The following is a 22,833-nucleotide window of genomic DNA, read 5'->3' as shown; positions in this document are numbered from 1 at the left end:
ATGTATGCACAAGCCAACACTGTCACGCCAGTTTGGTATGTGCTCAGTTAGTGTGGAGATGTCTGTTCAGAGCATATTGTACACCACTCTATACCGCCCCCTGTGGTCAAACTATAACAAAGCAAGCTTATAGAGGCTTCTAGTAGCTTATAATGACGCTATGAGAGTACTACTTAAAAGACCTCGATGGTGCAGTGCAAGTGAAATGTTTGTGGCTGCAGCAGTCAGCACCTTTCAGGCTCTTGTAAGAAAGCTCATGTATAAATGTATTTGCCGGCTCAGTGACTCTGATAATGTAATCATCAAGAGTTTAACTAATACAAGATTCAGTGCCACACGCTGCCAATCCCGGCAGTGGGACCACTGGTATAGCTGCCTCCTTATAGCACGCTGACTTGTTCCATTTATGTTATTTTATTGTGTTTACTCTGTGTATTGTCTAGGGTTTGTCTTTTACCCATTTGTGTTTGTTTGTTATGGACCCTGAGTCTGCAATGAAGTTTTTGGATTGAATTGAATTGACTCACATGATACAAAAGGTCACATGCTTAAATACATAAACTGATGTTATACAAGGTATTGCCAGCAGGGGCGATAAACCAAACTAAAGGAAAATAATGTCCTGACGGGGACAGGACATCCTTAGACAAACCTTGGTTCGGTGTTTAATTTAGATTTGAAGTCTTTTCAATATCAAAGAACCCGCACGAGAGCTTAGATTTAGGAAGGATTTTCAATGATAAATATTAATGATAATAACAACGGATTACATTTATACAGCACTTTATCTAGACACTCAAAGCGCTTCCCAGTGAAAACTCACCCCAACCACCAACAATGTGCAGCACCCACCTGGGTAATGCATGGCAGCCATTTTGCACCAGAGCAACATCACATCAGCTTGAGGTGGAGAGGGAGGAATCATAGAGCCAATTATATGGGGGGATGATTAGGTGGCCAGATGGAGAGAGCCAGGTTGGGCATTTTGCCAGGACCACAGTGAGTCAGGACCTCGGTTTAACATCCCATCCAAAGGACGACAGCTCCTACAGCAGTGTCCCCGCCACTGCACTGGGGCGAGCTACCATCCTGCCGGTTTTCCACTCCAACCCTAATTTAACACACCTGATTCTACTGATTACCCAACTTACCAAGACCTCGAATCAGATATGTTGAATTAGGGTTGGAGTGAAAACTAGCAGGACGGTAGTTCTCCAGGAGCAGAGTTGATGATCACTGGGCCAGTAGGAAGACCGCCCCCTACTGGCCCACCAACACAACTTACAACAGCAACTCAAGTTTTCCCAGGAGGTCTCCCATCCAAGTACTAGCCAAGCCCGCATCTACTTAGCTTCCGTCAGCAGAACCGGCGCACATGTTGGTATGGCTTCCGGATTTTTAAGACATCAGTGCAAGCAAGGCTATCCTGCCATTCACCCACACAGCAGTCAGTAAAGGTTAGGTCACACTAGCCAGGGTTGAAAAGAACCTGCCACAGCAACTAACTGAGACAATTCTGTATTTTCTTTGTGTTTCTCTTTTGTCTTTCTGTCCAGTATTGTGATGACCACCTTCTCCACAGTGTTGGCACTGGGCATGACGCCCCTGTTACTCGACCTGTACTGCCGGGGCTTCTCCAACCTGGAGAATGCTGTACCCTACGCTGGCATCATGGTGACCCTGGTCATGAGCCTCATGTCCTGCACCATAGGGATCCTCATCAACTACTTTCAGGCCAGTGTACTCCAGGACCATCACCAGGGTTAGTACCTCAACAATGTGTTTTTGGTAGGGACGCTATATTAATGCAGACATGAAGATGTGTTAGCTGTGCCTGTGTATATGTGTTGTAGTGGAGAGTAAACGCACCTGAGCAGATTACCCACCACCTTTTTTTAGGGCTGCCATGAATCTTACATTACATATATGCAAGGTATACGTCACAGTAAACTGTACCAAACTGAATTAAGTTGTAGAGAACAGTGTATTCCAATGGGACAAGAAATAAATTGTTTTTCTGAAAATATGGTCCATATTTGTAGTTGGTCACCTAATGACAATCGCTGACCGAAGATCAGTTTATCCGCCTTTTTATTCAACATTACATCACTCTGTGTGTGTGTCTTTTACTTCTATCTTTGCGAGGACCGATTTGAGTTTTTAACCATCAGCGTGAGGACAGGTTAGGGTAAGGATTACGGTTATGTATGTGGTTCTGATGGTTAAGGGCTAGGGAATTAACATAGTCAATGAAGGGACCTCACAAATATAGGAGTACAAGAATGTGTGTTTATGTGTGCGAGACTTGGAAAGAATTCCATTTAGGTTTAATGTAAAACAGCTATAAAATCATACGGTGCTTTTCACAATTGTGACTCAATGTTTTCTAAGCATTTTTATCCAGTTGATATAAGTCCCTCCAATCCACCCTTTGTTTTCAGGCGGGCCTGTCTATAACGATTGTGGTGGTGGGCATAAGAACCACGGTCAGCATTGGTGCTGGGACCTCCATCCTGACGGTGCTCTCTCCTTCCATGATGGCCATCAGCACCCTCATGCCTCTCATAGGCTTTGCCTTAAGGTACATCATCTCCTTCATCTTCAGAGCTGACGGAAAGGAAGTCACAACAGCAGAGAAACCAAAAAAGGATATTTGGAGTACAGTTATTACAATCTTTTGCTTCCGGTGTGGGATGATTCATGTTTGCAGCGGCCTCACCCAAGTACCGGTGTGGGAAGATGGCGGCGCAAATTCATGTTTGCGGCAGCCTCACCCAGTGCTGTCCATGCAGTGTCTTTGTCCACGTCTGTGTCTGGGTTTGTCTTCATTTGATGGCTGAGCTGGATCTGGCACTTCCTGTGGGCCCAGGGACCGTGGCCTTGTCTGGAGCTGTGCTGGGGGGAAGCTGAGGGCGGTCTGGTGGGGCGTGGAGGCGAGGCGGGTTGGGCTGGCTGCTGGCCCATGCGGACCGGCAGTGTCGATGGCACCGAGGGCAGTCTGGCGGCGGCCCTGCCTAGCCTTGACTGTGTTTTTAGTGTCGTCGTGTGGAGTGCGAGGAGGTGTGTCAGAGGTGTCTGGCTGGGAGAGCTGGTGTTGTATTGGCTGAGGGAGCCTGGTCTGCTGCGTCCTGTGGGCGCAAGGACCACGGCCCTGACTAGAGCTGTGCCCGAGGAGGAAACACAGGGGGCGGTCTGACAGGACACAGAAACGGGGCAGGCTAAGCTAACTGCTAGCCTATGCAGACCGGCAGTCATCCTGGCTGGCGTTCATTCTCCTGGACAGTGATTTTTTTTTTTGTGTGTTTAGATATGTTTTTGTCTTTGTGTTGCACTGCTGTGGGCTGGGGGAAACGATGTTTCGTTTCATTTCATGTGCGCATGTGCATGAAATGAAATGAGAAAGTGTTCCTGATTCTGAATTACTCTAACGGATCTCCTTTGGTGCTTGATGCTAAATGTAAACGCTGACACATAACGTGGCCAAGAACATTATTTGTGCGCCGTTATTCGTGTCATAGCATATGAAATGATGTATTCATGACTAATGAATGAGCCCTTTTTTGCTTTGCTCCCCAGGGGCCGGAGGACAATCACCATGGAAACAGGCTGTCAGAATGTCCAACTGTGCGCCACCGTTCTGAAGACGGGTCTGTCCGCCAGAAGTTGATTAGCCCTTGCGGGTCCGCGGTGGGGTAGCGGTCTAAGCATCTGCTTTGCGTCGATGCAGTTGCCCACTGGGGACTGGGGGTTCGCGCCCCGGTCTCGTCAGATCCGACTATGGCCGGATTTGATGGAGCAGCAATCATTGGCAGCGCTGTCTTCGGGAGGGGGACGGAGTCGGCTTGTGTTCATCACATGAATGCGCCTCTGGGTGTGTGGGGGGAAAAGCAGCGGTTCGGCCTGGATTCGCCTTGTTACGAAAGTGGCGAGGCGTCTCCTTCGAGACTGCCGGCCGGAGAGATGCAGTTGGCGAACGCATGCAGTACGAGGGTGGGTGTTTGAATTAGAATAGGGATCGATTGGCCACTAAATTGGGAGAAAAAGGGAAAAATCAGCAATAAATTTAAAGAAAAAGAAAAAAGAAGTGATTGGCCCTCTCTGTTTCCCATGGCAGCCTTCCAGTTGATGGAGGCCACGGTGCTCATCCTGCTGTCACCAGATTCAAGCACCAACAGAAAGGCGGGTCAACCTGGCTGCCAACGTAGACGGACCGACAATGAAACAGCAGATGAGGTACCACAAAGTTGAATCAGTTCATCTGGACACACCTTTAGTGGGAGAAATGTTTCATTGCTCATCTAAGTGATGAAACATTTCTCCCACTACAAGTTGTGTCCAGATGAACCGATTCAACTTTCTGGTTATTTCATTAACCAGGATTACTGAGCGCCTATCAAGACATTTGATGAGGTAAAGAAACGGGCGGGACAAAGATTTTGTTTTTAGTCGAGAAACTGTCGATGACTAGCTGAACTGAGTCGAGACCTTCTTAAGGAGTGCAAGTAGTTCAAAATAATGATGGATACTTAGCTCTTAAGGTAAAATATGGCACGCGTGACTATATATTTTACTCAAATGGTAACCGCTGTACCACAACCTGTGTAGTTCCTAAACCCTGTTCCGAAAACTAGGTAATTCACGGGTAAGAGATCTTGCGTAAATAAGGATCTATTCTGAAACTCTGTATTGGTTTGAAGTCTAATGGATACCATCCATTAGAGTTCAAACCAGTAAAGTCTGGGTAGCGTAGTGGTCTATTCCGTTGCCTACCAACACAGGGATTACCAGTTCGAATCCCTGTGTTACCTCCGGCTTGGTCAGGCATCCCTAGAGACACAATTGGCCGTGTCTGCGGGTGGGAAGCCGGATGTGGGCATGTGTCCTGGTCGCTGCACTAGCGCCTCTTCTGGTCGGTCGGGGCGCCTGTTCGGGGGAACTGGGGGGGAATAGCGTGATCCTCCCACGTGCTACATCCTCCTGGCGAAACTCTTCACTGTCAGGTGAAAAGCGGCCGGCGACTCCACATGTATCGGAGGAGGCATGTGGTAGTCTGCGGCCCTCCCTGGATCGGCAGAGGGGGTGGAGCAGTGACCAGGAAGCCTCAGAAGAGTGGGATGATTGGTCGGATATAATTGGTGAGAAAAGGGGGGGGGGAGAACAATACATAATTTGTAATCTGTAGCTTGACTGTAAAAAAATAAACTGCCTTCCAAAGCCACTGCTGTTTGACCCCCCCCCCATCTCCTCTCCCATCGTGGAGTCGTGCCAGCAAGCGACCACGTGTCTTATAAAGAGGTTAAGGGGGCCGCTGATGTGCCTGTATGATGATGTGCCGACACATCCCTAATTCATTTCCCATAAACACGTACTGTTTATTAGTGGGCGCTCTGGAAAAAGGGCATCGCCGGGCAGATCAGGCGTAAACGGATCAGCTCCGATGACCTCCCACACCACGCCACACAAATACGGATGGCATGGCGCACTACAACACCTCCAAGTGCATGGCAGCCATTTTGTGATGTTACTTACGTTCCCACTGACGTGGAGTGAGAAACAGGGATGGGGGCCTCACCCAAAGTAGATTTTGAAAACCATTAAAGGATGTATACAATTTTGGGGCAATCTTGTTCTCTTTGCTGAAGCCAAACATGAAATATCTTATTTTATTAAAATCACTTTATTGGTTGTTGTTACATCTATTTTTTTCTATACCATACAAACGTCCACCTCGTCTATCACCGAGAACAACATAAATGTAAGAGTACAAAACTTTTTCTTTCAAATCTTTTTTACTCATTTGAACGACAACACGATTTGTGGACACGGTCATCTCGGGGTCACAATAAAAAACAAAAAAACAAAACTAAATTATCTCGCTCTGACCGAAACGCTTTAAAATAAGAAAAACATGCCATTTAATGTGAACAAAAACCGCCTCATGTAGGCAAAACCAAATAATAGAGAAGTACCTCAGGCTCAAAAGTATCAACCTTACCTCCGGCAACGAGAGAAAACCCACCGCATCGCAAAAACGCTCGAAAAATACTCAATCAACCATGCTCGTAATTAACAGTTCAATATGTTTAATTGCAAAACAGTCTGCGCTGGCAATTCAAAGCCGAGTGTGCGGACAGAGAAAAATAAAGAGTTATCGTCCAAATAAAAATCAAGACCAAAAAAACAGAACAAAACACTTCAATGTAACACCATTCACAACCCATCTCCGGCAGAACGGTTTCCAAACTCGATTAAAAAACAAACTTTGAACTCACAGATTGGAAAGCGGTGGGCAGAATGTGGAGCGTCAACGCTAGTATTCCGGCGTACACTTACCCCAAAATTGCTGAGAAACACCAGCGAATTTTAAAAAAAAAAGAAAGAAGAAAAAAGTCATCACATTTTTGGACAATTTTGGATGCAGTCCAGTCCTGTAGAGGAATATAGCTTAATAAGAAATGTTTTGAGTATGTGTGCCTGTCTGTTACTGAACGGGTACGTTAACACGACAGCACGGATTTATAATATTCCATCACGCCGCCATTTAGCCGTCCCTGGCATACCAGCTGGTTCTGAATTTGAAAGAAAACGTCTGATGTAATAACGATACCATCATTCCTCTATATGTGTGTGTATGCGTGTGTGAGTATGTACGAGTGTGTGTGTGTGTGTGTGTGTGTGTGAGTATGTATGAGTGTGTGTGTGTGAGAGAGAGAGAGAGAGAGTATGAGCATGCGCATGCGGGCATCCTTGCACTCTCAGTGGCGGCTATCAGTAGATGGAGAGCGGGAGCGGGAGCGGGAACGGGAGGCAGAGGTTCGCTGAGCCGGTGCCGGGGAGGGTGAGCTGCCCGTCTTGCTGCCCTTAGAGGAGTGTTTGGTGGCGTCCTTGGCTCTCTGGGCTTGGGGGGAAGCGCTGGGTGAGTGAGAGCGGGAGCGGGAACGCCTCGGGGACTGAGATGGCGAACGACCCCGGGAGCGAGAACGGGAGCGGGAGGAGCTTTCGGATCGGGAGCGACTCCTTGACCTTGACAAAAGAGGGAGAGAGCGAGTGTTAAACAAGTGCCCTATTGTGTCAGCCCTGATGTGAGGGAATATGAAATACTACTGTCCCACTGGAGCTGCAGAACTCCCATTCCAATATATTACAACACAACTTGCATAGTGAACACTTACATCATAAAGATTCATACGTATTCTTTGTTTTTGGTGGAATCCACCCCCCCCCTTTTCTCCCCAACTGTATCCGGCCAATTACCCCACTCTTCTGAGCCGTCCTGGTCGCTGCTCCACCCACTCTGCTGATCCGGGGAGGGCTGCAAACTACCACAAGCTTCCTCCCATACACGTGGAATCGCCAGCAACTTCTTTTCACCCGACAGTGAGGAGTTTCACCGGGGGGGACGTAGCGTGTGGGAGGATCACGCTATTCCCCCCAGTTCCCTCTCCCCCCCGAACAGGCGCCCTGACTGACCAGAGGAGGCGCCAGTGCAGCGACCAGGACACATACCCACATCCAGCTTCCCACCTGCAGACACAGCCAATTGCGTCTGTAGGGACGCCCGACCAAGCCGGAGGTAACACGGGGATTCGAACCAGCAAGCCCCATGTTGGTAGGCAACGGAACAGACCGCTACGCTACCCGGAGGCCCCATGCATAAGTATTCTTAGAAACAAAATTCATGTAAAATCTGCTGTAAATAATGCAGACCTACATGCAACGGGTTTAGTTTTAGGCCTGCCAGACTCGAAGCCAGTGTGTTCCATACGGCTGAAGACAGCATCTTGAACAACTCTATATGGACGCAAATCTTTTGAAATAAAAAGCAGCACTGAATCTGTAATCTTCTGTGCACAGGCCGAGGTAATCAGAAGGTGGAAGTGGTGTAATCGAGTGCGGTTTGTCTTTCGTCCACAGCTTTCAGAAGAGGTTGTGCTATCCAATCTTCGTGGTGTCACTTTAAGCGAGTTCACAAGTTGGTTGTGTCTCATTGTATCAAAAGATGACAAGGCTTGGAAACCGCATTAGTTTGGTCCAAGCCTTGACACCTCGTTTTGTTTGTAAAGCCAAAGTATGTCCAGACACTGGGTCAGAAAGAGGAAAGCACTGCACTTATATTTTTCTTGATGCTCATACAAATATCTTTCCCGCTGCTTATAAAAACGTGCTGCTGGGTGCTGGGCAATATACTGATACACGTACCATCACTGTCATGGTACAAGACTACATATCAGCTGGGATTTCAGTTAGTGTAACAGTGTAATATAATTTCAGTTAGCGGGTCCTCAAACGTATTACTCAAAGGTGCGAATCTGATTTTTATTCAAGGTCAAAGGTCTGGAATGACCGGCGACAGCAAAATGACATTCAATCGACTCACTTATAATTTTTAAGCAACATACATTCAAGCTCAAGACAGTCAACATACACTCGAGCCTTCAATCAGTTGCTTGAATCGAGGCACAGAAGGTGTCACTGCCAGCCGGAGACACTGATCCAGATGTTCAGTGGTCGACCTGCTGCTGGCGACGGAATGTTTTGCCAAGACCCGCCCTACGCTGCCACTTGATTGGCTCTATCCCTAATGAAAACGCGCTACTATGGTCATGCTGGTTTCTTTCCTCTTCTCTGTGTTTCAATGAGGGCGGGGCCATCATTGAAACACAGCGGCGGGCCCCTCCCCACACGCACACGGAGCGAGGCGGGGAGACACCCTGGACAGGCCGCCAGTCCATCACAGGGCTGACGCACACACATATACACACACCTAGGGACAATTTAGTACAGCCAATTCACCTGACCTACACATGACCTGTGGAAGGAAACCAGAGCACCCAGAGGAACTTCATAACGTATACACTTACACATTACATTTCATAACGTATTGTATTCATAACACGAATTATGGGCTGAGTCTGGACTGATCTGCCATTCGGTCCGGATGCTGATCGAGGTCTGGGCTTTGGGAAGCTCTGATTTAAATGTTTTCATTTCCTGGTCTTCATGGCTGTATTACTTTGTCTCACTTTAATAAGTAAGACAATTTTCAGAAATGTGACTGTCTCAGCTGAGTGAAATGAGCAGTGAATTTCTGCTGTGTACTTATCTTATGAAAGCACCGTCATCCCTAAACTATCATCACATTGTTGATAGACATATTCAGTCAAAAATATGATGCTCGATTTTGTCAATATTGCCCAGCCGTAGATGTGGGTACAATTTTACCACTACAGTGACATCCATGGAGACGATATTTGATCATGTTTTGAGGGTAATTAAGGGACATTTTTTATCCATTTACAACATGAACTGAATCGATACAAAGGGCTGGACAATCGACGAAGTAATGTGGAAAAAAATACTGTGACACGCAGCTGTATCGATGTTTTTTTGCACAGCCCTCGAGGACAGTGGATGACTCACCTCTTCTTGGCTGCCTCAATGAGCTTGATTTTCCTGCCATTGATTTCCTTTCCAGACAGTTTCTCAAGGGCATTTTTCAGATCACTGTGAGAGGCAAACTCAACCACACTGTAGAAAGAAAAATGCTTTATTATAATAATAAAAAAGTACTGAATATGTCTGAAGTGAGCCTTAAAAATGGATGCTCCGAGTCTCATTAGACACACAAATGAATATCACAAAGCCAATCGGCAGCTGTTCAATGAGACGGTGCGGTAAGGGTCTCCATTGTTCTTACCCTTCGTTGAGCTTGGGCCGGTGGGCGTCAGCGAATGTCACCTCCCCAGCTTGTCTCATGAAATCTTTTAAGTCCTACACACGTGAATGCCAGACAAGTTAGCGCGGGGCTTGCGACAAGGGAACATGACGAGTGATAACAATGACCGATTTAATAATATGTGAGAGACTGTTTGATTTACAGACAGCACTACACAGGCTACATACAGCATGTAAGGCAGGTCCAAGAACCTCAAAGAGCATATTCAATCAAATAGCAAGCCATTCAATACTGTGTTTTTTCTTAACAAATGACATGCAAATTTGGGGTATTACTTTATCAAAGGAGCCCATTTGTTATCATTTTTATCAAAATTATGACCTTAACAATGTCACTGGTGCAAAAATGTTTGCAGCTGTGGTTAGCCTTGACATTCTTGGACCCACCAATTTTTGCAACTACAGAGAGGTGAACAATTTGCATTAAAATGCGGAGGCGCCGCGCAGGTAGCATATGGCGCTAAGAGCCCCATTTTCCCTGGCCAGGAGGGCACAGGGCTCCGCACCTGGTCCGCCCCTGTTTCGGCACCCCGGCGCAGTAAAGAGAGTCAACAGGGTGGAAGAGAGGAAACTACTACCTGAGAGCGAACCCTTTGGGGTGGGCCGCAGGCTCTCCTAGCCCACCATAACCTCGGGATAACAGCAGATTCTATCCTCGGGCACCTTGGAGGAACTCACACCCTCTCTCTCTCTCTCGCGATGAGCGGAACAGCAGGGGGGAGGGAAGGGGGGACAGATCTCGATCGATCGAAGCCTCTCAAATTACCAAGCCATCGATCAATACGCCACCACCACCATCGACTCTTTCGCTCTTTCCTCTCCTCTCTCTTTTTCCTCTCTCTGCCACTCTCTGATTTCTCTCTCTCGCTCAGTCACCCCCTGCCCGCCGTCACACACACCGGGTGCCCCCCATGCCTTCAACAGGGGGCAGCGTGTGCAAGCGAGCGAAGGGGCCAGCGGCGCCTCTAGAGCGGGGAACGAGCGCTCACATGACCAGCAGGCGCCAACTAGGAGTAGGACACATTGTGCTGACACCACAGGCTCAACCCAGAGAGGACCCAGAAGGGGTTAACTCCACCATAAGCGAGCTCTTCCATACGACACAACAGTCAGGCTGGCAAATAAAGGGGTGAAGAATTGGTTAAAAAATTGAAAACAGAAACAAATGAAGTGTTTTTGTTGTTACTGCTTTTTCTCTGTCATAGAACTGCATTAATGCAGAGTCATAGGGGCACTGACAGATGTGAAATCAACTAATTGGGTTTATAGAAAAATACTGGTTTCTGACACTTGCTTTCAAATGCAAAATGGCTTAAATGTTGTATTACATGGAAATACTTTGACTTCATGTTACGTGCACTGAGGCAGACTGTTAGAGGTGGTAAAACCTTAGCGGTGTAGACCATAGAAGTCTTGAGAAACTGGCTGTGTTTAACAGGTATATGTAGGGTGACAGAGGCATGTGCTACTACTACTCACCTGCCAGCTGACACGGGACGACAGGTTCTCCACGATCAGACGATTCTCAGTGCGCATTGGGGGAGGGTTCCGACTGAAATGGGGAGACAGAAGAGAAGATGACGGATAGTGTCAGGCTGCTGAAGAGATCTGTGTGGGTCAGTGGCTACTGAGAGGCAAAGTTTAAAGAATTTGCGGAGCGCCACACTTTGAAAGTCGAACCTAAGCCGGTTTTAATCTTTCAATTTTTTCAATTCAACTTCATTGTCATTAGACATAGCCAGAGCATATGTGCAATGAAACGAGGCTTGGACCACACCTACTACTACTACTACTACTTTTGGCTGCTCCCGTTAGGGATCGCCACAGCCGATCATCCGTTTCCACCTCTTCCTGTCCTCTGCATCTCCTTCTGTCACACCAGCCACCTGCATGTCTTCCCTCACCACAGCCATAAACCTCCTCTTTGGCATTCCTCTTTTCCTCTTCCCTGGCAGCTCCATATTCAGCATCCTTCTCCCAATATACCCAGCATCTCTTCGCCACACACGTCCAAGCCATCTCAGTCTTGTCTCTCTTGCTTTGTCTCCAAACCGTCCAACCTGAGCGGTCCCTCTGATATAATCGTTCCTAATCCTGTCCTTCTTCGTTACTCCCAGTGAAAATCTTAGCATCTTCAAGTCTGCCACCTCCAGCTCCACCTCCTGTCTTTTTGTCAGTGCCACTGTCTCCAAACCATATAACATAGCTGGTCTCACAACGTTCTTGTAAACCTTCCCTTTAACTCTTGCTGGTACCCTTCTGTCGCAAATTACTCCTGACACTCTTCTCCACCCACTCCACCCTGCCTGCACTCTCTTCTTCATAGTGGGGCAGCTTAGCTCCAATATTCATAAGGATTGTGCATTTTGTGATAAAAGCACCAAACTTGGTACATATGTAGCTTAATATATTTAGAAGAAATGTGGATATGAAGCCACTGAAAATTAACCCCGTAGTGGCCATGGCAGGCATGGACGTTATTAGATCGCTTTTAGCGGGGCTGTGGCCTCCCTAAATTTCATATCAGCCATTATGACAAGACAGAGGAGAATGTTACCTTTCCAGAGATACCAATATTATTGTTCTAGCCCAAATAGAACCAGAGATATGCCATTTTACATATCGGATGTCACCAATGCATGTTGAAAAAACTAAGTTGATAAGCAGTTACTTTTGTAAATAAAAAAACAATAAACACTGTTGAAGTGCCGAATTGTGTATTGTTTCCTGCAATCGCTGGTTCTAAACCTTGACCAACAGAAGAGGAGTGTTTATGTATAGATGTCTATACATAGTGTATAGATGAATAATGTCTCAAAAGGGACTGGGAACTTAGTTTAGTTTACTCCTTCCGCCTTCTCAGCACACTCTCCCTGCTTGTCAGCACATTTCCATCTCTATCCTTGTTCGCCCTAACCTGCTGCACATCCTTCCCAGCTCGGTCCCTCTGTCTAGCCAATTGGTACAAGTCCTTTTCTCCTTCCTAAGTCTAACCTCTCATACAACTCACCGTACCCCTTTTCCTTTGCCACCTCTCTCTTCGCTTTATGCTGCATCTCCTTGTACTCCTGTCTTCTTTCTTCATCTCTCTGACTATCCCACTTCTTCTTTGCCAGCCTCTTCCTCTGTATACTTTGCTGTACTCCCTCATCCCACCACCAAGTCTCTTTTTCTTCATTCCTTTGCCCTAATGACACACCAAGTACCTTTCTAGCTGTTTCCCCCACTATTTCTGCAGTGCTTGCCCAGCCATCCGGCAACTCTTCACTACCACCCAGTGCCTGTATTAACTCCTCCCTGAACTCCACACAACAGTCTTCCTTCTTCAACTTCCACCATTTGATCTTTGGCTCTGGCTTCACTCTCTTCTTCTTCTTGGTCTCCAAAGTCATCCTACAGACCACCATCCGATGCTGCCTTGCTACGTTCTCCCCTTTCACCACCTCGCAGTCTCCAATCCCTTTCACATTGCGCCTTCTACATAAGCTATAGGCTTGGACTATGCTATGCTTGGTCCGCACCAGAAAGTTAAAAAAAAAGGGGGGGGGTGGCACACATTAGAAAAAAGGAATGTAAAATGATGGTATAAAGTAAGAATAAGGTATTGAATAAGAAAAAGATATCAAATAAGACAAAAACAAGAATAAGGCATAAATAAGAGTAAGGCATAACACAAGAACTGAACATGATTTTACGAACTATGATGAAATGGGGTTGAATATATTTAAGGTGGGGGGATGTGCAATCTGCTGCTGAGAGAAGCAATCTCACAACAGTCTCTGAGGCAGAAAAAAGCAGTAGTGCAAAAGAGTCACAAAAAGTGCAAAGAGCAGGTGGCCAGGTTCAGCTGGGGGTAAGAAACTGTTTTTGAGCCTCATGGTTCAGGCTCAAAGGTTCCTGTAGCACCTTCGAACGGGCAGGGAGCGAACGGTTTGTGGTTGGGGTGGGTAGTAGTGATGCGCGGTTCAGGGTATTTTTAATACCTGCACCCGCCCAACCCGTTACAAGAGCCAATCTGCCCTGCCCAACCCACTAAAATATGCATTAATTAACCACCCGAACCTGGACCCAACCACCTCCAAAATGTAGTCTAGGCTACTGCAAAGTGAGCAGTGTTGCATTATTTCATTTTTGAGCTGTTTGCCCAGCATAATACACTGATTACAAGGCATAGCCTAATTCAGAGTTGCAAACTTTGGTAGCATGGCCACGCACATGCGCTTTCACTCATTGGTTTCATTCTTCTCTCTGTCCCGCACTTAACGTTAGCTTATGTAAGCTAGCTGGCTGTTAACAGAGCATTTATTCAACACGGAGATGAGCATCGTGCACCAATCAAGAGTAATTTAAGATGCATCTCCATGGAAACACCCACATAAAAGACCCAGTTTTCGAATACTCAGCTGTAGGGGTGGGGTGGGGTGGGGGGGATATGCACCGATATTCTCTCATAAAGGATTACGTCTTGATGCAAAAAACTCAGTAATCAGAAATTTAAAGCTCAATTCTTGACTGGGCTGTACGCTCCTTACGGCTGCCACTGAACCAGCTGGATGGTGAAACATAACGCACATAAAACATGTGCGTCGTGTTTATGTTGTAAGCTAGGCTAGTTCTTCAGTTTTGGTGAGGATGGCTGAGTGTGAGCAACCGATGTTGGACACAATCCGACGGGCACCCTCTGGCTTAAAAGCCAGCGTATGGAAGCATTTTGGCTTCTATGAAGTTGAAGGGAAAAGAGACCCGAACAACAGCCACACTGTATGCAAGTTGTGGCTAACTAAAAGAAAATATTCTGGGAACACAACCAACATGAGAAACCATATTTCACATTTCCACCCGGAGTTGGAGGAAAAACAGCCGGTTGTAGTTGCTGCCAACCAGAGAACAATTGAACAAGTGATATCAAAGCTTCTACCGAACTCGGAAAGGGCAAAGTGAATCACAAAGTCGATCGCAACTTTTATGCCAACCATTTGCAACCCTATCCAGTCATTTAGAAGCAGGGCTTTTGCGCTATGCTGCACACTTCGGAGCTGAGATACAACATTCCATCTCGTCGTTTTTTTCACCGGCACAGCGATACCGACGCTCTATAACGAAACCAAAACCAAAGTCATGGAATCATTGAAGAAGGCAGGTAGGACAGCAATAACATGCGATGCGTGGACATCCATTGCTACACAATCTTATGTCACTGTAACTGCGCACTTAACTACCGATGATGACAGCTCGTGTCTCATGTGCAGGGGATATAGTTACTGCACAGCGGAGCACACTTACACCGGAGCATGTAGACCAACTCCTGTTCTTACACAAAAAAGTACACATTCCAGCATTCACCAGCTAAGCACATTTGCTATGTTGCACTTCCATGATTTCATTGTGGCCCATTTGTTGTTTTTGTATGAAAGCTGTTTTTGATTTAATATACAGCAAAATGCCAGTGATTAAATTTTATTGACTTTAAACCTGTTGGTCGCTTTAAGAACTGCAGTACCTTGTTTTCTGTAGTGTTTGAATAAAGGGTAGCAGTCTTTCATAACCAACTGTTGTTGTGGACTATATACTAGGCAATTATCTGTTTGTTCTCCATTTGAGTGAGATGTTTCTAGGTTGGTAATTGGCTATCATAAGCAAAGTGCTTCCATGTATTCTATTATCTCATCTCATCTCATCTCATCTCATCATCGGTTGCTTCTTCGGGGTCAGGTCATGGTGGCAACAAGCTAAGTAGGGCACTCCAGATGTCCCTCTCCCCAGCAACGCCCTCCAGCTACTCCTGGGGGATCCCAAGATGTTCCCAGGCCAGATTGGACATGTAGTCCCTCCAGCAAGTTCTGGGTCTACCCAAGGGTATTTTATTATTATTATTATTATCATTATTTGTACATGCAGGTGGCTGGCATGACAGAGGAAGATGCAGAGGACAGGAAGAGATGGAAACAGATGATCCGCTGTGGTGACTCCCAATGGGAGCAACTGAAAGTAGTAGTAGTAGTACAAAAGTAACACTAAATATCGGATTGATATCGGCAGATAGCCAAAGCTGTGATATCGGAAGTGAAAAACCGGTATAGGGACATCTCTACTTTGAATGATTGGTAAGCACACAGTAACTACACAGATTATTGTTCTTATCATTACCCTAGCAACTCCTGGGAGGTAGCGAGTATTGGGCCAGATGTCCTATTTGCCAAAAGGAATACTAAGTGGTGCAGTGGCCTCTCGCTTCCTGGTGTAGTGATCGCCACGGGTCCATCAGGACCATAGCATATGGCCTCTCCTACGCAAATGTGTCCGCAGCAGCACCTTCTCAAAGTCTGCTGCGGTATAACCGGGTGGGTCGACTGGACTCGTTAGCCTTGGTTGGCAGCCAATCTAGGAGAAGGACAACTCTGATTTCAAACTCGGGTAGATGAAGCTTGTTAGCCTTGTCAGCAGTTCATCTAGGAGAAGGAAAACTCTGATTTCAAACCTCCGCTGCCTTGCGGGTATACTCGTATATGGGAAAGGCTTTGGGAAGAAACCCAGGAAAAATCAGCATCCGTCTCCATTGCCAGTCGTCTCGCTAGTCTTGCCACTGGTAGTAGGTGGTCTCGGACGAGAGAATGAGCTTGATGATGCGCAACTCTTCCTCACTTTAATCATCGCGCAAGTCATCTGTCATCCATCACAGGATGACTAGATGGTCCTTGTCGCTGCGACAGACGAATAACACCCTAGTAACTCCTAGAAACACACTCCGAGCCCCATTTAGCAAGGTAATGGGCATAGACAACCGCTTTAAGTCTGAAGTATTAAGTATGATCAGTGATAAAGCCAAGTGCTAATGAAAGCCTAGGCTTATGGGTAAACGATGAGGCTGGCCTAATAACTTGTTTAGATCATTGATTTAAGCATGACCAGGGACATGAGACTAAAAAGGAATTCTGATAAGCTACTGGAAACCCTGCAAACCAACAGAATACACATCTCCCAGATGGGAGCGTTACATGATAGACACCTTATCTGGTTTAAATTGGCATCAAACATATAAGCCTTGTGTACACCAAAAGAGCAAGAGGATTACTGGTGAGTAAGCCGCAAACTAAATAGTGACCATTATTGGATAAATCAATTATAAAGAATGTGAAGCTGCTACTTAAGCTTGCGTGGCAAAGTTAGACCAGCTGGGGGTCCATTCTTTGTCTTCATGAAGAGCTTTTCATTATAGTGAAAATCTCCACTATTTTTTAAAATGCAAAATCAATTAAAAAAATTTTTTTCTTTGATATACTTTATTGATCCCCGCAGGGAAATTACGCTCTGCATTTAACCCATCCTAGCTGTGTAGCTAGGAGCAGTGGGAAGCTGCCGTGCAGCGCCCGGAGACCAACTCCAGTTCGTCTTGCCATGCTTCGGTCAAGGGCACAGACAGGAGCATTAACCCTAACATGCATGTCTTTTTGATTGTGTGGGAAACCGGAGCACCCGGAGAAAACCCACCACAGACACGGGGAGAAACCATGCAAACTCCACATAGAGGATGACCTGGGATGACCCCGAGGTTGGACAACCCCAGGGTTTGAACCCAGGACCTTCATGCTGGGAGGTGACAGCGCTAACCACTGCGCCACCGTGCCGCCCAAATATTATATTTTCTTATAATGTTTGATGATGACTATTGAAAGAAATATAAGGCTTTAACAAATATGATTCTCTTGAGTTAATAGATGCTAAATGCGTAAGTCCAGGTTACATAAAAAAGAGAAATGGAATTTAGCATCTTGGAGTAACACTATTCATGTTCTTTATTCGTCTGTATGACATTAAAAACATAACTGTTGCCTCAGATAGCAAGTAAAAGTTCTTGATTCAGTTAATGCTGCTGACAGTGTTAATTCTTTCATACCTCCGACCATCCTGCGAGCCACGAACATAGCGATCAGGAAACCGGCCTCCTCCGCCTCCTCTTCCACGGCCACCACGAAGACGCACACGAGCATGCTCAATGGTCACCCTTAGATTTTTCAGGAAAATAAATAAAGTGCAGAACAGTCTCTTGGAAAGATGAAAATACAGCAATAGATTGTTTGAGGTGTGCAACAAATTAATGGTTACTGGTTATCTTGGTACTGTAGTGGGGATTATATAATTAGAGCCTAAATATGACAATAGAGCATAACTATCTTACCTTGTTAGGAATAGCCATCAACTAGCTCATATAATGGATACCCACCAACCAGCCACATTAATAGCTAAAGGTAGAACGAGTAGGTTTTTCATAAAAATCAATGTATAGACTCATACAAAAGCAATTTCTCTTAATCATCACTTATGACCCACTAGATGTGTGTGGCAGTGCTCTGTATCTGTAGAGACCCTGTTCTCTGCCTGCATTTTCTTATTTTGCGGTGTACGGGACGTTTTTGGGCATCTGGGCATGTTGGCCCAGTGGTTAGCACTGTTGCCTCACAGCAAGAAGGTGCTGGGTTCGAACCCCAGGCCGTCCCAGGTGGAGTTTTATGTTCTCCCCATGTCTGCATGGGCTTCCTCCCACCATCAAAAAATGACATGCATGTTGGGGTTAATACTCCTGCCTGTGCCCCTGACCAAGGCAATATGAAAAAAGAACTGGAGTCGGTCCCCGGGCAATGCACCGCAGCTGCCCACTAGTCCTATATAACAGGATGGGTTAAATGCGGAAAATAAATTTCGCTGTAACCGTACAATGACAAAACAAAGTGGCTTTCGTTTCATTAACCTTTGGGCAGCGACCAGGTGCCAGATTGAGATCGTAAACATGCATCCAAGAGGAGGCTACGACAATGGCGGACACAGTGCTGAAAAGATCCAAATATAAAAAAGAAACACCAAGGGGACAAAGCTCGTTCTAAATGACAGTGTATCTGTGGTTGGCTTTCACCTCCTGGCAAGTACTGAAGGAGATGGGAATGAAGAGCGACGCGGAGTTGGCCTATACACTGGGATGTGTTTTGGCAAATGTGGTCAGGGGGCGTGCGCTTCTGGTGGCACTGAGCTGGGGAGGAGTGGCCAACTTTGAATGTTGTGTTTACAAACCCCAACCGACAAATCCTACTTGTTCTACATTTACACTACCGTTCAAAAGTTTGGGATCACCCAAACAATTTCATGTTTTTCATGAAAAGTCACACTTATTCACCACCATATGCTGTGAAATGAATAGAAAATAGAGTCAAGACATTGACAAGGTTAGAAATAATGATTTGTATTTGAAATAAGATTTTTTTTACATCAAACTTTGCTTTCGTCAAAGAATCCTCCATTTGCAGCAATTACAGCATTGCAGACCTTTGGCATTCTAGCTGTTAATTTGTTGAGGTAATCTGGAGAAATTGCACCCCACGCTTCCAGAAGCAGCTCCCACAAGTTGGATTGGTTGGATGGGCACTTCTTTGAGCAGATTGAGTTTCTGGAGCATCACATTTGTGGGGTCAATTAAACGCTCAAAATGGCCAGAAAAAGAGAACTTTCATCTGAAACTCGACAGTCTATTCTTGTTCTTAGAAATGAAGGCTATTCCATGCGAGAAATTGCTAAGAAATTGAAGATTTCCTACACCGGTGTGTACTACTCCCTTCAGAGGACAGCACAAACAGGCTCTAACAGGTACTATTTAATGAAGATGCCAGTTGGGGACCTGTGAGGCGTCTGTTTCTCAAACTAGAGACTCTAATGTACTTATCTTCTTGCTCAGTTGTGCAACGCGGCCTCCCACTTCTTTTTCTACTCTGGTTAGAGCCTGTTTGTGCTGTCCTCTGAAGGGAGTAGTACACACCGGTGTAGGAAATCTTCAATTTCTTAGCAATTTCTCGCATGGAATAGCCTTCATTTCTAAGAACAAGAATAGACTGTCGAGTTTCAGATGAAAGTTCTCTTTTTCTGGCCATTTTGAGCGTTTAATTGACCCCACAAATGTGATGCTCCAGAAACTCAATCTGCTCAAAGAAGTGCCCATCCAACCAATCCAACTTGTGGGAGCTGCTTCTGGAAGCGTGGGGTGCAATTTCTCCAGATTACCTCAACAAATTAACAGCTAGAATGCCAAAGGTCTGCAATGCTGTAATTGCTGCAAATGGAGGATTCTTTGACGAAAGCAAAGTTTGATGTAAAAAAAATCTTATTTCAAATACAAATCATTATTTCTAACCTTGTCAATGTCTTGACTCTATTTTCTATTCATTTCACAACATATGGTGGTGAATAAGTGTGACTTTTCATGGAAAACACAAAATTGTTTGGGTGATCCCAAACTTTTGAACGGTAGTGTACATTTAGGGAATGGTGGGGCCATTTTGGCCAATACCTCTGTCCCATCAGGGTTTAGGAATTGCGAAATATACCTCACAACACAACATCCATTGCACGCTTGTCCATTTTAGGAGAGAGATCGCTCCTGTTGCTCTTCCTGAGCTTTCTTCCTATTTTTTCTCCCTGTTAAATGTTTTTTTTTTTTTAGGGCGTTGTTCCTTATCTGATGTGAGGGTCCAAGGACAGGATGTTGTACTGACGTAAAGTCCACTGAGGCAAATTTGGAATTTGTGTTATTGGTCAATACAAATAAAATTGACTTGACCTCAGAGAAAAAGCCCTTAGATAGGGTTCCCAACTCTCAAGAACAGGCTGAGACAATCCTGGATTTGACCTACATCAATTTTTACAATTTTATTTTTACAATGTAAAAATCAATCTGGGAGATTTTAACAGCAAATTGTGAATGCTATGGAGAGTGCTGAATGCACCATGCTCTCGCACAGTATTTTATGCAACACTGACATAGTCAAGTGCTTTCCATGAATGACCAGTGTTGGGGAATAACAGAATACATGTAACGGCGTTACGTATTTAGAATACAAAACACAAGTAACTGTATTCAAATACAGTTACAACTTAAATTTATGGTATTCAGAATAGTTACATTCTTGAAATTAATGGATTACTTAAAAAAAATTTCTTTGGTGCCATTCTTATTTTAAGAGGATTGCGACACAAAATGCAGTGAAAGTGACACCTAAATGTTAGTTCAACAGTAAATTCAGTAAAACAGTATGCTATATTTTCATCTTTGTCTAAGGTTTTTCATTCTAACAGCTATGGAAATAAAGAAAAGGACATGGAAAAGTTCTCTCCTTTCTTTTTTACCAGATTAAAAAAACAACCCAAAAATCATAGATCTTTTGTGTTTACATACTATTCTAGCCTTTGTTAATGTACATTTAAGGTGACTCAAATGCATTCAGCCAGCTGGTACAATAGAAGAAACAGAACAGTCTACTCAAGCAAGTAGTATTGTGTGAATGCTACATATACTGTCACGCAAAATGTAAGAAAAAATTAAAGTAATCCAAAGTATTCTGCTACAGATTACATGTAGCAGAATAAATTTGAAAGCAACCCTTCCAACACTGTGAATGCCAAACGTATTATTACTGTTATTACATCCAATAGTGGGTTCACTGGTCTAGGTAGTAAGTCAGGGGGGGTTGTTCCAAAATTTGGAACAGTACAGGTACCCCACCCCCCACCCACCCCTTTCTCATGTAAGCGTTCACATTCGCTGCGGGTTTTCCTCAATGTGTACGGCAGTGGTTAAAGCAATAGGATAACCCTTTATCGCCATGTTTGGCTGCCTTTAAGTACAACGCGACTTGTCTTACCTCTCGTTGCACAGCTCTTTGCCATCTAGTTCATACACCGCATCTTCAGCATCCCTAGGATCGTCAAACTCCTTCGCAGCACATGCCACACAGAGAAACACAAACCCTTCAATGCCGTCTCGAAGAAGACAATAACAGGAAGGGAAAATAATCTGCAACGTGCTCAGCATCTGTTCTCACCACAAATCCGAATCCCCTTTTGAGGTCGATATCTCGGATGCGGCCGTACCCTTTGAAAAACCTCTCCACGTCCTTCTCTCTGGCCGAGGGGTTCAGGCGGCCAATGAAGATCCGACAGCCGCTCATCCTGATGGGCGGACAGACATGACAGGCGGAGGCGTTACACGTCCACTCATTTAAGCACAAGACATATACGTCGGCTTGCTTTTCGGCTACCACAGCCGTCGCGTCCACCGGACGGGCCTACCCCGACTTGAGCGACTCTCGGCCCGTGAGCGCACGGCCAAGCCAGGCCGCTCGACACGAGCTAGCCAAGCTAGCGTTAGCGTTAGCTTAGCTAGCGTTAGTGTTAGCTTAGCTAGCGTTAGCTTGGCTAGCGTTAGCTTAGCTAGGGCACCGCGTCCGCGGACCACTGTGAAGTTCCGTCTAACCTTCAACGGTGTAAAACACGGGACGAGCGCCTAACGACGTCGTTCGCCGTCTGCGACGGGTTCCTTCCCCCGGTCAACGTACCTTTCCAGTTGTCTCTTGTAACGTGTCGCGGGCTTCGGGCAAGGACGACACAGTGCAACGGTCCGGCGGCACAAAATGGAAGCCTTGTTTCCGTTCCAGACAAACGACCGCGTGCCCTCCCAAGCGACCAATAGATGTCACCGGAAGACAGGAAGAGGCGCGGTGACGCGTCCCGCTCGCCTGTGGAAGCTACCGAAGATGACGCGACCCTGGCAGAGAGCGCGGGCGATTTGTGGTAAATTCTGTATCGATAACCACGTTTAACGGAACGCCTTTCAAGATGACGCATAGCGTTGATCAGGTCAAGCTTGCGTTGGAAGGAGCCAAACTAGTGTAACCGGTTATTTTCTTGCCCGGTGCGGGATTCGATACGAGGTGTACCGCACCACAAGGCGACATCGCTAACCACTCGGCTAACGGGGTTAGCCCCTAGCTAACGGGTCTTATTAGTAGTTTACACTAGATATCGATTCTGAAGTGTGATTGTTGTGGACTAGAAAAGGAGAGTATTTACCCACCTACTCGTCCAATATACAAGAATGTTCTAGATTGATCCAGAACAGCCAACTTTCTAAAAAAAAAAGGACTTAAGATGAATATGGAAACATATGTTTGATGTAATGCTATATTTTAGTGAAGATAAGATTGGAAATAACATGCTGTATATCATACAAGTAGTTGTCATTTTTGGAAAATTCCATATTCAAAATTGAAAACTACTAAT

The 22,833-nt window shown here is 45.6% G+C and overlaps 2 protein-coding genes across 3 annotated transcripts; one reads left to right on the top strand and one right to left on the bottom strand.

The window, feature by feature from the left end:
- Positions 1 to 4,248, top strand: slc10a1 (solute carrier family 10 member 1). Its single transcript, XM_056294133.1, is given in 6 exon segments — positions 1 to 35; positions 1,557 to 1,728; positions 1,730 to 1,762; positions 2,442 to 2,686; positions 3,577 to 3,647; positions 4,115 to 4,248. Coding segments are annotated over 6 exon segments (690 nt in total).
- A 1,423-nt stretch (positions 4,249 to 5,671) lies between these two features.
- Positions 5,672 to 22,347, bottom strand: srsf5b (serine and arginine rich splicing factor 5b). Of its 2 annotated transcripts, XM_056294352.1 has the most exons (8): positions 22,110 to 22,347; positions 21,597 to 21,723; positions 21,417 to 21,487; positions 17,630 to 17,737; positions 11,215 to 11,287; positions 9,698 to 9,771; positions 9,421 to 9,528; positions 5,672 to 7,023 (listed from the first exon to the last, which is right to left on the bottom strand). In XM_056294352.1, exons 2-8 carry the CDS (start codon positions 21,720 to 21,722, stop codon positions 6,756 to 6,758), a joined length of 828 nt encoding a protein of 275 aa, XP_056150327.1. In that variant the 5' UTR covers position 21,723; positions 22,110 to 22,347; the 3' UTR covers positions 5,672 to 6,755. The 2 variants fall into 2 exon arrangements, with proteins under 2 accessions (XP_056150327.1, XP_056150328.1); XM_056294353.1 differs by lacking the exon at positions 17,630 to 17,737.
- Between the last annotated feature and the right edge of the window lie 486 nt (positions 22,348 to 22,833).

The sequence above is a fragment of the Lampris incognitus genome, chromosome 15 (assembly GCF_029633865.1).
Source record: "Lampris incognitus isolate fLamInc1 chromosome 15, fLamInc1.hap2, whole genome shotgun sequence".
Lineage (NCBI taxonomy): Eukaryota > Metazoa > Chordata > Actinopteri > Lampriformes > Lampridae > Lampris > Lampris incognitus.
The sequence above is the reverse complement of the archived record's forward strand: the minus strand, read 5'-3'. Positions and strand labels throughout refer to the sequence as shown.

Excerpts from the sequence above, each read along its gene's own strand:
- srsf5b (XM_056294352.1), bottom strand. The coding sequence starts at position 21,722 with ATGAGCGGCTGTCGGATCTTCATTGGCCGCCTGAACCCCTCGGCCAGA. Across the intron at positions 9,772-11,214 it reads CGTCCCGTGTCAGCTGGCAG|GACTTAAAAGATTTCATGAG; the intron begins GTGAGTAGTAGT and ends TCACGTGTGTAG. Across the intron at positions 9,529-9,697 it reads CGGCCCAAGCTCAACGAAGG|TGTGGTTGAGTTTGCCTCTC; the intron begins GTAAGAACAATG and ends TTCTTTCTACAG.